At 39.4% G+C, this 15,426-nt stretch overlaps 1 protein-coding gene across 1 annotated transcript in view; it reads left to right on the top strand.

Moving 5' to 3' along the window:
- Positions 1-15,426, top strand: part of hdac4 (histone deacetylase 4) — a 71,937-nt gene that overhangs the window by 28,244 nt on the left and 28,267 nt on the right. Inside the window, exons 8-16 of the mRNA XM_010769810.1 lie at positions 352-458; positions 652-759; positions 1,502-1,715; positions 2,429-2,640; positions 6,907-7,188; positions 9,685-9,871; positions 10,940-11,073; positions 12,173-12,275; positions 14,251-14,297. Coding sequence (XP_010768112.1) covers positions 352-458; positions 652-759; positions 1,502-1,715; positions 2,429-2,640; positions 6,907-7,188; positions 9,685-9,871; positions 10,940-11,073; positions 12,173-12,275; positions 14,251-14,297 — 1,394 coding nt within the window. The remainder of the gene's footprint in view (positions 1-351; positions 459-651; positions 760-1,501; positions 1,716-2,428; positions 2,641-6,906; positions 7,189-9,684; positions 9,872-10,939; positions 11,074-12,172; positions 12,276-14,250; positions 14,298-15,426) is intronic.

Consider the following 15,426-nt stretch of genomic DNA (forward strand, 5'->3'; position numbering starts at 1 on the left):
GCATTCTGGTTGCTGGATTCCTTCTGTTGCGAATCTGATCATCCCAGTACTATTGTAGACTAAAAAAAGGTTTTAATATCACCATTATTGCCAATATTAAGACTATCAATGACTGAATTTCAGAATTTGGACCTTTGATGGCTTATTCATTCCAAAAAGTGTCATATAAATGAAGATAAATACTGTCATGATTCATTTCAGGGAAGTTTTGGATGTAAGTAGTAGAAATACACCCAAAAGGCTATTAAAAATAAGATCAACGAATAACATATTGCTATTTAATCTCAGAAAACTCAGCTTTTTAAAGGCCAGGATATTAGACAAATCTAATGTTTGTGCTGTGTGTTCCAGAGTCTGCATGCAACAGTGCACCCGGCTCAGGTCCCAGCTCCCCCAACAACAGCTCCAGTAACATCCCCAATGAGAACGGGGTCACCATCTCCAGCTGCCCAGGAGAGGTAACAAACATCACTGCCAGAGTGTGCATGTGTGTGTCTTTTGGTGTTTGTGTGAATGGGCCAGACAGTTTGACCGGACGAATCCCGAAGTAAATTGGCTATGTCTGTCTTTTTAATGGACAACTGTGCATGTTTGTGTGTGTACAAACACTCTTATAATGTGCTGTAATGCTGTGTGGTTGTGTGTTTTCAGGTCTCTCTGCTTCAGAGGTTGGCAGCACGGGATGGTTCAGTTAGCCATCTCTCTCTCTACACCTCCCCTTCTCTTCCCAACATCACCTTGGGACTGCCTGCTAGCTCTGTGAGTACATTCAATGCACAAAACAATACTTGCATATTACAACATTGAAGTGAACAAATGTAAATAAATAATAATAGTTTTTGTTTCTGTGTTTGATTAAATAAAAGCAGGAAATAAAAAGTTTAGCAGGTGAATTTATTTTGCAGGATCAATTTCAACAGTTTGATGTATAAAACTTGCCCCCTGTGGCCAAAATGGGTACTACAACAACAAATGCTTCTGACAAAAGAAAATATAGTGTCACCTGCCAGAAGTTATCATACAATATTATTATTAAAAACGTTAAAATAACTAAAAGTGTTCATTGTATAAAGTACACATTTTTTGTTATCCTCTTGTGGCCAAAATGAGACCTTCAACAACAAACACTTATGTTCACAAATGTTCATGAGTCTAGAAAATGATGCTAGTTAACCTCCTTTTTCAACTTTAAGTCATAAACTCAAAAGAATACTATTTAGTTCAGATAAACAAAACATATCACCACAATATACTACTTTTCACTCGCGTCTCAAGGCTTCTGTAGAATCACTCACTGCACAAAATAATATTTTGTTTGCGAAACAGCTCGTATCAATTATTTTTGGCATGAAGGTGCCTCACATGTCCGCCTCTCTTTCTCCATCTCACTCCCATTCTGTCTCATTTGACCCTTCTTTGTCTCCGTCCATCTGCCTCTCTGCGCTTGCCTGGTCTTTGCTTCTCCCTCCTTGTGTCTCATTCTCTCTTTCTGTCCTTGTAGGTGGTGTCAGGACACCAAGATGGTGACAGTCGTCTGGCACTGCCTGCGTTACAGCAGAGCATTGGTCTGACCCCTCCATTCCTGCCCACTGCCCACCTGCCCTCCTACTTGGCATCCTCGGCTCTGGACAGGGAGGGGGCCGGAGGGGGCACGGCTGGTCACAACCCCCTCCTCCAACACATGGTGCTGCTGGAGCAGAGCCACAATTCAATGGGTCAGTATCCATTGCAACATTTATATTCTTAACTTCTTAGCGGCTGCTGTCTCGTTTGTATTATTATGATATCATGATATACACTTCTCTGTGTTAACTATTATGAGGGATTTTGAAACTTAATTTGAATAATGGATGTACATACAATTAATCTTTGTAATATGACAGTATATAACTGTCAGTATAATTTTGCTTGATTAGCTCCTTCTTTTGTTAACAAGGCTGTAAAACCTCAAAAACAGTAACTTGGAACTTCTTAATGTTATCATGTGTTAAAATATATTCTTAATTAGTTTGTTAGGTTTTTTTGTGTCAGTGTCTGTTTTTGTGCCGTGGTCTTCAGAATGTCTTGTCTAAAATGTAGGTCTTCGTTTTGTGTTATCTTATTGAAAATGTAAGTATTGAACTTAAAAAATATATATATTCCTTAAGCAAAATAGATTGTTCTTTATTATTTTTGTATTATTTTAATAGGAGGACATAAAAGAACATGATTTTTTTCACAGATTATCAGTCTCAAGTAACATTCTCAAAATAAGTGACAACTTAAGTACACATTTACATTAAGTTGTTTTTATTCTTGTTAGCAACCGTAGATTTTTAGAAAATGTATTGTTTTCAGAGTGAATAATGTTGAATAATGGAATCAATTACAGAAATTAGACTCAGATCATTACAAAACAGGTAATAATATTCTTCTGTGTTTACCACAGTGGGTCTTGCTGGCCTCCAGCTAATGTCGCCTTCTGTCTCCAAACTTGCGCGGGGCCACCGCCCCCTCGGGAGGACCCAGTCGGCCCCCCTGCCCCAGCAGCAGTGTGGACAGGCCCAGGCCCTGCAGCAGCTGGTCGTCCAGCAGCAACACCAGCAGTTCCTGGAGAAACACAAACAACAGTTCCAACAGCAGCAGCACATCATCAACAAGGTGTGTGTGTGTGTGTGTGTGTGTGTGTGTGTGTGTGTGTGTGTGTGTGTGTGTGTGTGTGTGTGTGTGTGTGTGTGTGTGTGTGTGTGTGTGTGTACGCATGTTGTAATTCCTGTAGGATTTAGCCCCATTATCTTGGTGTTGTTGGTGACTACCACTAATTAAGTTCAGCTTAAGTGTAAAGCAGGTTATTTCACGACACATTAAATTGTGTTAATGCTTTTTTCCAGGCAACCAACTGACTAATGACTTTGCATTGTGGATTAAAAAATAGAAACTGTATTTGATTCACTATGCTTTTTCCCCCTACTATATAATCACAATAAGATTTTGGTCATAAACAGAACATCTCTCTGTTTTGTTTATTATTCAGGATTTAATAAATCATAAAAGGGATTCTATAATTATTGTGAACATTCCATGCTTCAATGTTCTTGTGCGTGTGTGAAACAGGATTTCTTCGCTAATTCAGTGTCTCCAATTACAGACCACTCAATGTAGGTCCATGTTAATTAAGACATTTGCAGCATGCATTCCAATTGGATAATAAAAACTCAATACATGATTGCCTCATGCCTGCTTCTGAAAGTGTTCTTATATTTAATAAGAATAAAAATCCGGCTCACATGGTGGCTCAGTGGGGGGCCATTTATCCAACAAGTAGGTAGCAGGATTTATCCTGCTGGCCAGCTAATGTTGGCCAGCTTTTCTCTCACTGCTGTGGTTTTATCCCAGAATGCCATTAGTTTTTTATTCTTTATTCGGTGGATCAGCCCTTCGATGGATGGAGTTTTACTTATTTTGGTTACATAAATGAATGAAGGTGCGTTCCTGCCTTTGTGTGTGGCAAGCATGACAGCAAAACGTTTTTAGAAAACAGTGAAAATGTTGTTTGTAAAAGGCTAAACGCTAGCAGATTATGATGGAGCTTTAAAGCTTCAATTTTCCTGCACAGCCCTAGCTTTAGGTGTTTAATTAACTTCAGTGACAAGTTAAAGTTGTTGCTCTGGAAAGACTCAGAGGATGGTGGTAGTTCAGCTAACTGGGGTCACTCTGAGTTCTGCAAAGCTTGTAAAGGTCAGTTCGCTGAAATCCTCTGCACCATTTTACATTTCTATTACTTTTAATGTCAAGTAAGAAACTCTGAACTCCAAAATGATTTTAGTCACTCACCTGAAATACCAAAGACTTTCCCTTTGGGTGTTAGCCAGAGCCGTGGTAACAGTTTTTTTCTTCCACCAAAATCAAGAAGAAAAACGCCTTGACGTGTGATTGTCTCTGGGATAAGTTTGGCAGTAAAACCTTTTCAACCTTTTAAGTGGTTGCCAACATTAATCCAAACCTTTTGTATTCCTCTATTCCAAACGCAGGAATAGGTGATTAAGCAAGAATAAACTTGAGCGAGAAGACGGTTATGTAATATTGGCTCAAAGGCGCATCGTAACCAACTCAAATAATTGCCGTTATTTATGGGTGCAACAATGGTAAAATCACCAACAGCTACAAAACAGGATCCGACAGTTACCAAAAATGCAGCCATCTCGAGATTTTTTTTCTTTTTCCCACAGTAGCAAATATTCAGCTCTCCAATATTTGGTCGCTCTGGCTTGATTATTCAGTTAGTTGTGTTTTTACAATGTTGAATATTTCCATATCCATTGGAAGTTTATACCAAACAGTCCCATTCTTACAAAATGTGATGTGAACTAAAAGGGCATGTTGACACCAGACAGAGGGTGAAAAGAGGTGCTGCAGCGCAGGCAGTATGAGAACAATAAAGATCTTTTTGAACATTAAAGCATGGAGACATGTCACAGTAGAGGCACTAAATACTACTATCAACCTGCAGGTGAGCATAATAAGGGCCCCTTTAAGAAAAGTAAAAAATAATGCGTCTATCTGCCCCTTCATTTTGGATCCGTCCGACAACTTAATGGGATCTCTCTTGACCTATTCTACACCCTTACATCCATTTTGAATGAAATTGCACCAGTAGTTTTCCCCTCATACTGCTGAATAATCAAAAAAACGAACAAACCCAAAAGAAAACATAACTTCCTTGATGGAAGTCCCAAGTCGGCCATGTTTCGTCTCTTAACTGCCTCTCAAACATCATATCATGATGGAAAAAGTAGAATCACCCCCAAGAAATACTTCTTATTGCATAATCAGGTTTGGAAAAACAATAACTTTCTATTCAACACGTGGAAGTACGGCACTCCAGGCAGCAGCATGTCTCAGCAGAATGGATTTAATACCAGCTTATATTACAGAGATAAGGACCATCATGGCTGCAATTAATATAAGTTCACATTCACAAACTATCCAGTGGATATCCTCCACATGAATCATCCTTTTCCTTTTTTTAGTCAAGTCAGCAATGAAAAGGGGCCCTCCCTCAGAAAATGCTGGCTTTAACGGTCCGACATGTTGGCAGCAAAGAAAGGATTTTGTAACAACTCCAACTAGAGCCTGCTGCTGTTTACCAAAAAGCACCTGCGATTTCAACTCAATTACATAACACTGTTGTGGAAGTGTGTGAGAAACAAAAGCCAGAAAGAAAGTGACAAGAGTCAGCTAGTGTCAAGTTTTATCTGCACCTTTCAATTGATTCAACAGCAGTGTCTGTCCCCCCCCCCTCGTTATGGTTCATATCCCAGCAACTATTTCCGCTGTTTAGAAAAAGAAAAGGTTGGAGGGAGAGAAAAGGGAGCAAAACAAGAGAGTGAGAGTCAGTGGAGGAGTGTTTTGAGTTTGTTTGGAGAAGAGGGACCGGGATGAGGCAAGAGCCCTCTCTCTGACGTCAATGGACTGTTCCCTGGGCAATATGCCAGCTGTGTGTGTGTGTGTGTGTGTGTGTGTGTGTGTGTGTGTGTGTGTGTGTGTGTGTGTGTGTGTGTGTGTGTGTGTGTGTGTGTGTGTGTGTGTGTGTGTGTGTGTGTGTGTGTGTGGCAGTGGGCCACTCCAATCATGACCTACACATCAAGGTTGAGGTTCTTTGACGACAGGGATTGGGACAGCTGCCACAACAAAAATGATCCAGTCCGCAATTCTTCCTCTTTTTCTTTTGACTTCTGCTCACTTCTCCTCAGGCCTAGGCATGGTTCCTACCTGGATATGTACTTCTAATATAGTCACGGAGATCTTTAAATAGATATCAGCGCTCAGAGTACAGGTCTGGTTTATCTCCATTAGTTTGCTTTTGTTTGGTTAACCTTTAGTTCTTTTGCATAAATGTTTTGTTCTCTCAGCTATTTTTGGAATGAAAAACATCTTCAGTGGAGCCGCTGTCCCGATGTTCTCTCGGTTAGGGTTAGTTTATGGTTTTTGCATTAAACACATCAGATACAAATAGTATTCAGTGCAGGAAGAGGCAGAAAATCCAGTGGACTTATTTAAAGCCTCCACCTTAATATCGTTACATAAAATGAATGTACAAATGATAATTGGATTGTGAAAGTGAAGGCAAACTAATAGCACACAGATAATAAAAACAACAATAAAACAACAACTAAATGTAAAAAACAATCTATTTCTCATGTTGTGACGATTTCTCCTTTAAAACAGTTGAGCTTGAAGGTTTTATTGCAACGCTGTTGTATTTGAATGCATTAGTTCTAGATGTACCAAAGAAACTGGAAAGAGTGTTTTTATTTTTAATTGTATTTTTAACTCTAAAAAATAGATGCGAGCTATAGCAGACAACGTTCTTGTTGCTCTGCGTTGTTAATGAGTGAGACACACCGGAGTTGAGGATCTGTGGGGTTTATTCTCCCAAAAATATCATTTACAATTTAGGCATTTAGCAGACGCCTTATTCCAAAGCGATTTACAATGATCAATTACAGGGACATTCTCCCTGGAGTAACTGAGTGCCTTACTCAAGGGCACACTAGTGAGGGTGTTCCAGGCGGGATTTGAACTCGCAACCTTCCGATCATCAGCCCACCTCACTATCCATTAGACCACAACAAAAACATTTGTATCTATTTGTGGCGGACGATATTTACTTGTGCCTGCCACAAATGAATCAATGTATGGGAAACACTGATATGAGTGGTGAGCGCAACAGTTAATACCTACGTTTATATCTTGCATTCCACTTAAAGAAGACATGTTATGGAAACAAAATATTCAAAACTCTCAAATCCAACCCGTACAGGCTAAATAAATAGTTTTTCCTGATTCGACTTTAAGCGTGCATGTCCCAGTGGAGATCCGACCTCTGTAAAACCTCTTAACTGAACTCCTCCTCCCGTCCTCCAGATCATGTCTAAGCCCGGGGACCAGGTGTCGGCGGTGGGCTCCAGCGCCTCGGGGCCTGGCCGTCAGCACCAGAGCCACCCGGAGGAGACGGAGGAGGAGCTGAGGGAGCACCAGGGCCTCTCCCTGTCGCCCTCCTCCTCCTCCTCTCCTATGTCCGCACAGGAGATGGGGCCCCTTCGAGGGATGGTCATCAAGCAGGAGCCACAGGACCCCCAAGAGCATGAGGAGAGAGAGAACAGGGAGAGACTAAGAGACCAAGAGCAGGACTTCATGTTCCGACAGGTAAGGAGAGGAAGACTATAAGAGAGACACAACGCTATAAAGAGATGAAAGGAAAGAGCAGGACAAGAGTGAAGGAAGGAAATTAAATTAGATTAGATTAGAAATACTTTATTGATTCTAAATTAGGAAATGGTTTTATCACAGCAGGATAGTAGCATAGCATTGCACAGGAGTCAAAATATATATTATATATATATATATATATTAACAGCAGAACAATACACAGTATATCTATAGGGTATCTAAAGAATGCATGAGATAATATATACAGAATACATTAGAATACTTTATAATGGACCAATGTATAATGAAGAATAGTACAAAACGAGGATACTCTTTACTTTAAAAGTCTGCGAAGTAGTCGTAGTTTTCTTAGATTAGATTGAAATGAATAATATGTAAATGCTGTGAGGCAGTGTCAGCAATTAAATGGAGACTAAAAATAAAAGAATGAAAACTGATCTGCTATGACATGGCATCAAACCCGATCTGAGTCAGGAATAATATGCATGATTTCATTGATTTAAGTACGAATGTTTTGCTTCCACTAAGAACAAATAGTCTGTTGAGGAACAAAGCTATGCGACAGCCATGTAACTGCAAATAACCGCAGCACTGTTTTCTTCTTCATAACTCCATATTGTATTTCCCATTCACCACTGTTCAAACAAGGTGTTCCCTTTAGAGTTGACTTCCTGTCTGACGTTTTCTGTCCATGTCTCTGTTGTCCAGCTCTGTCTTTAACCTCCTTCCTTCTCTTGTGCTTTTCTTTTCTGGGGACAGTGTAGCCATCATAAATGCACAAGTCTGTGCCTTTCTCAAATATAGAAATTAATATTTAAAACGCATTTCATGGTGTTGTCTGACGTTGAATTGACCAGACTTCTTTCTGCAGATTGATTTGACTGCAATCCACCGTGTAAAACATATTCCTTCAGGTTCTACGTTACTATAACTAGATATAATGGGGGAATCTTTTCTCTGGTTGTCTAAATGTGGTGATTATTCTGTAAGCAAAATCTGACAGCAGTGACAGATGGAGCGAGTACTATCTGAAACACTACACTTGCTTTCGATCCGCCTTTCTCCCCGACTGTCAATCCAGCCCGCTCTCCGGCATATTTTATTTTTTAGTCACGCAGAGAGTACTTACACATGGGTTACTTCTGGAGTATTATTTTATGAATGGCTTTGGGCTCGTGTTCCTCCTCCACGGCACTCCCTTTAGCACCACTCCACATACAGTAGACAATCACTTTCTCATGTTTTCAGAATTCTGATTTTCATACACACAAAAACCTACTTGTACATCTCTATCTCTGTACTGCACACAATCTGTGGCCACACACACACACACACACACACACACACACACACACACACACACACACACACACACACACACACACACACACACACACACACACACCCACCATGAGGAGGACACCATGTCCTCATTTGTCTCGCCCATCCCTGCTGTCCGCTCAGCCAAATTCAATCAGGCACTCCTCTCACTGTCGCCATGGCGCCCAGTGTAAGCAGACACGCCCATCAGGGTTTAACAGAGAGGATGGCTCGGCGAGACTCTTTTGAGTGGAAAGATCAGATATTTAACTCGATGGGAAGAGCTTTTAGGCACTTATAATAAATACTGTCAAATCATTCATAAATAAAAGTACACGTGTTTTTCAATTTGAAGGCAGTTGGATGCAATTATATCATTGTTCGTTCTAGGCTGCTCCCTTTTTATTATCATATAAATAGAATAATGATTACGTGAACTCAACTAAAGAAAATAAATAACATTGTTGTTGTTAAGTCTAGTCCTTTTAAATGTAGTTGTATGTATTGACTTGTATGTGCTTTTTCCAAATACAAATCTTTACTGTATGTCAAAATTTACATATGGTATAAATAAAAAAATAAAAAAGTTTGCTTTGAATCTAAGAGCAAATGTTTTTTGGAAGAAAGGACAAATAATTAAACAAATAATTCGCAATAAATTCAAGTTAATATAAATATTTAAACAAATCGTATTAAGGGGTATCATAATAACAGGAATAAAAAACACTCAAGAGATTTCAAAATAGTATAATAACCACATGTTCAAAAGATAAGAATTGTAAGACCTATCATTTTAAATATTCAACATTACTGTACAGAACAGAAAAACACCAACATGTTACTGTGCACTCATCCTATGTGTATATTCTATAACAGCAGCTTGACATTTGCGACAATCTAGTGCCATCTCCTGGCAGGAGACAGACATTGCAACGCAGCAGTCACAGTGAACATGTGAGTGACTGTGTGTGTGTGTGTGTGTGTGTGTGTGTGTGTGTGTGTGTGTGTGTGTGTGTGTGTGTGTGTGTGTGTGTGTGTGTGTGTGTGTGTGTGTGTGTGTGTGTGTGTGTGTGTGTGTGTGTGTGTGTGTGTGTGTGTGTGTGTGTGTGTGTGTGTGTGTGTGTGTGTGTGTGTGTTTGTGTGGGCCAGCAGCAGGCTCTGCTGTTAGAGCAGCAGCGGATCCACCAGCTGAGGGACTACCAGGCCTCCATGGAGAAGGCGGGATTATCGGTCAGCTTCGCCGGACACCGCCCGCTCTCCAGGGCGCAGTCGTCCCCCGCCTCCGCCTCCTTCCCCATGGTGGTGCAGGAGCCCCCCGCCAAGCCTCGGTTCACTACAGGTCTGTTGAAAAATACAAATGATGAGGGTCTTACACCTACACACTGCGGTTCGAGTTAGGTTTCACTTTTTTAACACTAGATTTATTTAAAAAAAAATGTTGACCTAGTTTGTCCATAAATGTTAAATTCAAACTCTTGTTTTTACACACCTTATAAGATTAACAATGAAAACACTGAAAACATGCGTAATCATGTGCCTTGAATCCCAAACGCAATATATTTTACAATTTCTTTTATAAAAAAGAATAAATAATAAAAATGACTTGACATTTATCCCAAAAGATTCAACTACTAAAACATTTTGAGTTAAATTAAAGCTCTTTGCAAAACAGTGATACTGTATATAAAGGACACAAGGATATGTCCTTATTATTTTGTAAAATAGGATAGAAATTGCAGCCTTCATTGTTTTAGTGAAATTAAGGAAAAGTCCTTAGTGTTCATTTATTCCACATGATTTGTATCTTAAATGTGTCAGCTGTTCTTTTTATTTAGTATGAATCGTGTCTTGAATGTACTTTTTTAATCTTTCAACTGCTCCATCTATCTAGTCAAAACGTATTTCATGTCAAGAAGATCTTATTATCTGATGAAACACACAGGTTGATGAATGCACTACTTCTCTTTTCGTCATTCATACTGCATGCTGATATTGTTCATTGACATCAGTGCAGTTTCATCATCTTCTTATCTAGTAAACAAAGCTTCTTGACGCACATTTTCATAATGGTTTTCATTAAGGGACACTGACTCACTCAGAGATCTATCATAAAGCAGAGCGGCAAACAACCATGTAGGAACACTCTAATCCTGCTGATTGCAGGTTAGAGAAAGCCTTTCCCGGAACTACACAGCATGATGAGCACACATACACTCACTGTGTGTGTGCACAAGGCTGTTACTACGTATTCTGACAATATATACCATAATAAGTGTCATTTACTGTACAGAATCATCTAAACATGACCTTTTGTTTATGATGAAGCAGGTGCAATAGACCATAAGACTTTGATTATAGGAATCTTGTTGCGTTGAAGATATACAATTACTCTGTGTGTGTTTTCCAGGTCTGGTGTACGACTCTTTGATGCAGAAGCACCAGTGTATGTGCGGGAACACCACCAGCCACCCAGAGCACGCCGGCCGCATCCAGAGCATCTGGTCCCGCCTGCAGGAGACAGGCCTCAGGGCGCACTGCGAGGTGAGGCCCCAGGGTGCAGCATGAGGATATCATGTTTGTTAAACTCTAGATCAAACTGAACAGATTTGAATTGTCCTCTGCTGGAGTAACGGAGAGTCAAATAAGTAATAAGACTTCCTCCATCGCAGACGGAAAACTGGATCTGTTTGGACTGCACCTTGCAAATAAAATGAATTTAAAAAAAGACACACTTCTGCACGTACTGTAGCACTTGTGTCTTCATGGTTTACTGTAAGTTGCTTTTTAAAAGCTTCATCTTGACACCAATCTAATGTAAATCATCTCGCCCTCCTGTATCCAGTATGCTCTTCATATCTCCATCTTCCTGTGAAATCCTGGAAAATATGTACGTTAGATTCACAGTATGATATCAGTGAAGAGATTTAAACAAACAGATGTTGCCAACGTTTTAAGGTGGAATATTATCCTTTTCGGTCCTTGAATGTTATTTTTGAGAGGCCACAACTAAAAGTAAAAGGAGAAGCACTTTAATGGTTTTATACCGATGCTACATTCAAAAATATTGTGGGTTCTTTACTCTGCACTATGAGCAATATTGTTATTATGTCAGTGTTGTTTCTCTACTACTTAATCTCCTGTTGTGTTCTGTTTCTTTATCCTTGTTGGAAAAAAATCTCTTCAAGAGTTAGTCTTTAACATATTGTCCAGATGGGGGCAGTGTGTAGCTATCTTCGCTTGACTCTTCACTTTACAAAAGAACATTACACATTTTTAGTTATGGCTTGAAAATTAACCAGTTTCCCTTCCTACTGTTATTCATAAATACATGTATACATGCAGAGACCATTGAACCTACCTATCTGCACTACTTCTTCATAAATGCGGAGCATGGACCCTGAACTAATAACATTGTGTCTCTTTCCTTTCCGTTATCTTTGCCGACTCTGTCACTCACCACTTTGTTTATTTATTACATTTTTGTTAACTTTATTTTTTCTTTTCGGAAACAACATAGCATCTTTGAAATACGTACAGTATCAAAACAAAACACAGTAGTGTGTATGTTGTCAATTTGAGTTGAATCAATACTGATTGTGATTCTCTTTGTCTGATCTTTCTCTACCTGTGGCCTCTCCAGTGTATCCGCGGCAGGAAGGCCTCACTGGAGGAGTTACAGACGGTCCACTCCGAAGCACACGTCCTGCTGTACGGAACCAACCCACTGCGGCAGAAACTGGACTGTAAGACTTAATAGAACACATATATACACACACACACACACAATATCCCAAAAAAGCTTATTACAATTTTGAGCTGAAGTAGAAGCTGCAATATAGATTTCTAGGCAATCTGACTGCAAATCATGCTGTCAACCACCTGCTTAATCTAAAGTATTCTGCTTGAATGTGAAGCTGTAATGCTGAAACACACTGCTCAAAGCAGACTGTACGTATCAATATTAAGTCATGTGTGTCCATTTAAGAAGACTTAATCCTACTCTAAATCGTTAATTTGAATGCTTTGAAGCTGCAGCGTCTGCAAAAGGAGTCTGCTTTAATGCTTAAACCGTGTCATAACAAATGGTCCGATCTAATAAAGTCCTGGAGGTGTTACGATAAGGCGAGGAACTGCTGAAGCTTGTTAACTGGAAGTCGCGCAGGCTGCTTTGTCACTTATGTCTGGCCTTCAGTGGCTCAAAGTGCAGGTGTAGCCGAGGCAGTCTCTTTATACGTGTGGGTTTGAGCAGAAGGGGCAAACCCCAGTGGTCATCTTAGCTTTCATTCCAGCGCAGACATAAATTCCCCTCATTATTACTGCTTACACAGGAGAAATACCAGATAATCCTGCATCAGGTTCAGCAGCAAACAGGTGCGTTTGCACACGCACCAAAAATAAAAATGGAGACCAAAAAGAAAGTATAAAAAAGCAAACTGTTAGAACATACTAACGTATTTTAGAATAAGCGGGTGGCTTCCTGAGACCATAGAGCTTCAGAGGTCTGCTGTTTCACTCATGAAACGTAACACGTGTCCAGTTGTCAACACTGAATTGGGATTAGTTCAATGTTTTGAAAATAAGAGCAGGTACATTTTTACATTAATACATTTCTTCAAAAAGCTGTGTACCAAGAATGCAGTTAAATTAAATTATGCTTTTTCATTGGTTTGTATGCTGCTTTTGCACTCTCGTCTACGTTTACCTGCAGTTTTAATTTCTGCAGTTTTTTTTAATTAAGTCTAATCTTCAGATGGACATTTGTATTGGTTTTAGTTTCTTTATTGGTGTCCTTAATGGTTTCTATTATAGTCGGGGAACAGTCCTTACACCAGGTGTTGAAAGTAACTAAATAAATTTACTCAAGTATTGTACTCAAGTACTTTTTTGACAAATGTTTACTTTATTCCACTTTATACTTTTTACTACACTACGCTTTACTACACTATACCACACTATATTTACTTAACACACATTTACTACCGGTAGTTACTTTGTGCATATGCAAATATGCTGATATGGTATAATGCAGTCCAGATTGACAAACTCGTCAATGTATAAGTATACAAATGTTCTTTCCCTTGTGATACTTGAAATACATTTCAATGCTAATAATTTTGTGTTTTTACTTACTTACTGTTATAAAGGATCCGAATACTTTTTCCAACACTGCTTACACCTTGTGTATTTTACTTACTTTTTCTGACTTTTTTCTTTTAATTGTCTATTTTTTTTTTGTCATAAATGTGTCAGTTTTAATTCAATCTTAATCTTTTGTCAAAGTTATTGCTATGCTGATCCAGTTGTCTGGATTGGCATTAGGTTAATGTTTGATATTACATGCAGTTATTTGTTTTGGTCTAAAAACCTATAAACAAAGTAAAAAATTCCAAACAGACATAAAAACTAAGGTTTTTGTCATCTAGAGAAAATTGTAATCTCTAGACCAAAACAAGTTCACTCTTTTCCATTTTTTACAGCAACAGATTCCTCCTGAGAGGATTTAATTATGAGGCCAATGGCATACTGTTTTCCCCCTTCACCTCGCCCAATTAAAGCAAGCCCCTGTATACTCTTGTTGTTAGATTAGGTCAGAAAGTCAAATGCTCAGAATCAGAGGTTATTTGCGTATTTGTGCCCATGAGTGCAGAAAGTTACCTCTTCACCTGGTGACCTTTCGCTCTTTATTTGTAATTCTCATTTTCTGTCTTCCTGCCTCAGGTTCAGTGAGCCCCATGTTTGTGAGGTTACCATGCGGAGGAGTAGGGGTAAGTTTCTTGCTTCATAAAGTCATGCTTGAGTCATTTTACAAATATTCACTGTGTAATTAAGTATTGGTAATTTGTGTGCCTGATATAACTTGGAAGTTGCCAACGTTAGTCACGCTTATCCAGTGGAAAATTGCTGTAACAGACTATTTTAACAGCTTTTTTTTACAACATTGTGCTAATCTAATCAATACCCAACTGGCATCTGACTTTGTAATGAAACTACTTTCAGCTTCATGAAAAAGTAGTATAACAACTGCGCCCAATCTCTCTCTGCCCCCTGCCTAAATAATAGTCCCATTTGTTCTTGTTCCACCAAACAAACAAACACACACACACACACACACACACACACACACACACACACACACCAAACACACACACACACACACACACACACACACACACACACACACACACACACAACGCCTTTCAAGGACCAGAGGCAACAAAAGCTGTAGCTTGGCTTTCCGCCGTGTTTGTAATTATAACCAGATGTTTTCACCATACGAGCTGTGTGTGTTGGTGTGTGTGTGTGCGTTGGTACGGTTGGGGGGTATGTTTTTGTTTGTGTGCATAGCAGTTTGTTTGGGGATGTTTGTGTGCTAAGGCAATGATGTAGATGGTTGGAAGTGCTTTTCCAAATGGATATGCTGGAACACCTGCATGTAACACACACCTGCATGTGTGTGTTACTGTTGACTTTTTATCCATATTGTTGAGGATTTCCAATGATTAGCCCAATACACACATACCTACAGTGCATAGGCCTTTAAATTAAATCAATTACATTTTATTTCTAAAGCTCAATGTCACACATTACACCTTTTTAAATAATGCTAGGTGAAAGACACAACATGTATTTTTGGGACATAAGTTGAATTCCCCCTGACAGCAAGCCTACAGGAGCAAAACTAGGGGCTGGTTCAAGGTAAGCCTGAGCCAGCCCTAAATGTAGGCTTTAACACAAAATTAATTCTTGAAGGGGCCCTATGCATATGGGGGGTTTTCCTTTCCTGTAGTGTGTTGTATTGTTTTTTATGTAAATGGTCTGCAAAGGCTAAAATCCCTGTGTTCCTCTGACACACATACCTACAGGACTGTCTCAGAAAATTAGAATATTGTGATA

The sequence above is a fragment of the Notothenia coriiceps genome, unplaced genomic scaffold (assembly GCF_000735185.1).
Source record: "Notothenia coriiceps isolate Sejong01 unplaced genomic scaffold, NC01 NC01_scaffold00007823, whole genome shotgun sequence".
Classification (NCBI taxonomy): domain Eukaryota; kingdom Metazoa; phylum Chordata; class Actinopteri; order Perciformes; family Nototheniidae; genus Notothenia; species Notothenia coriiceps.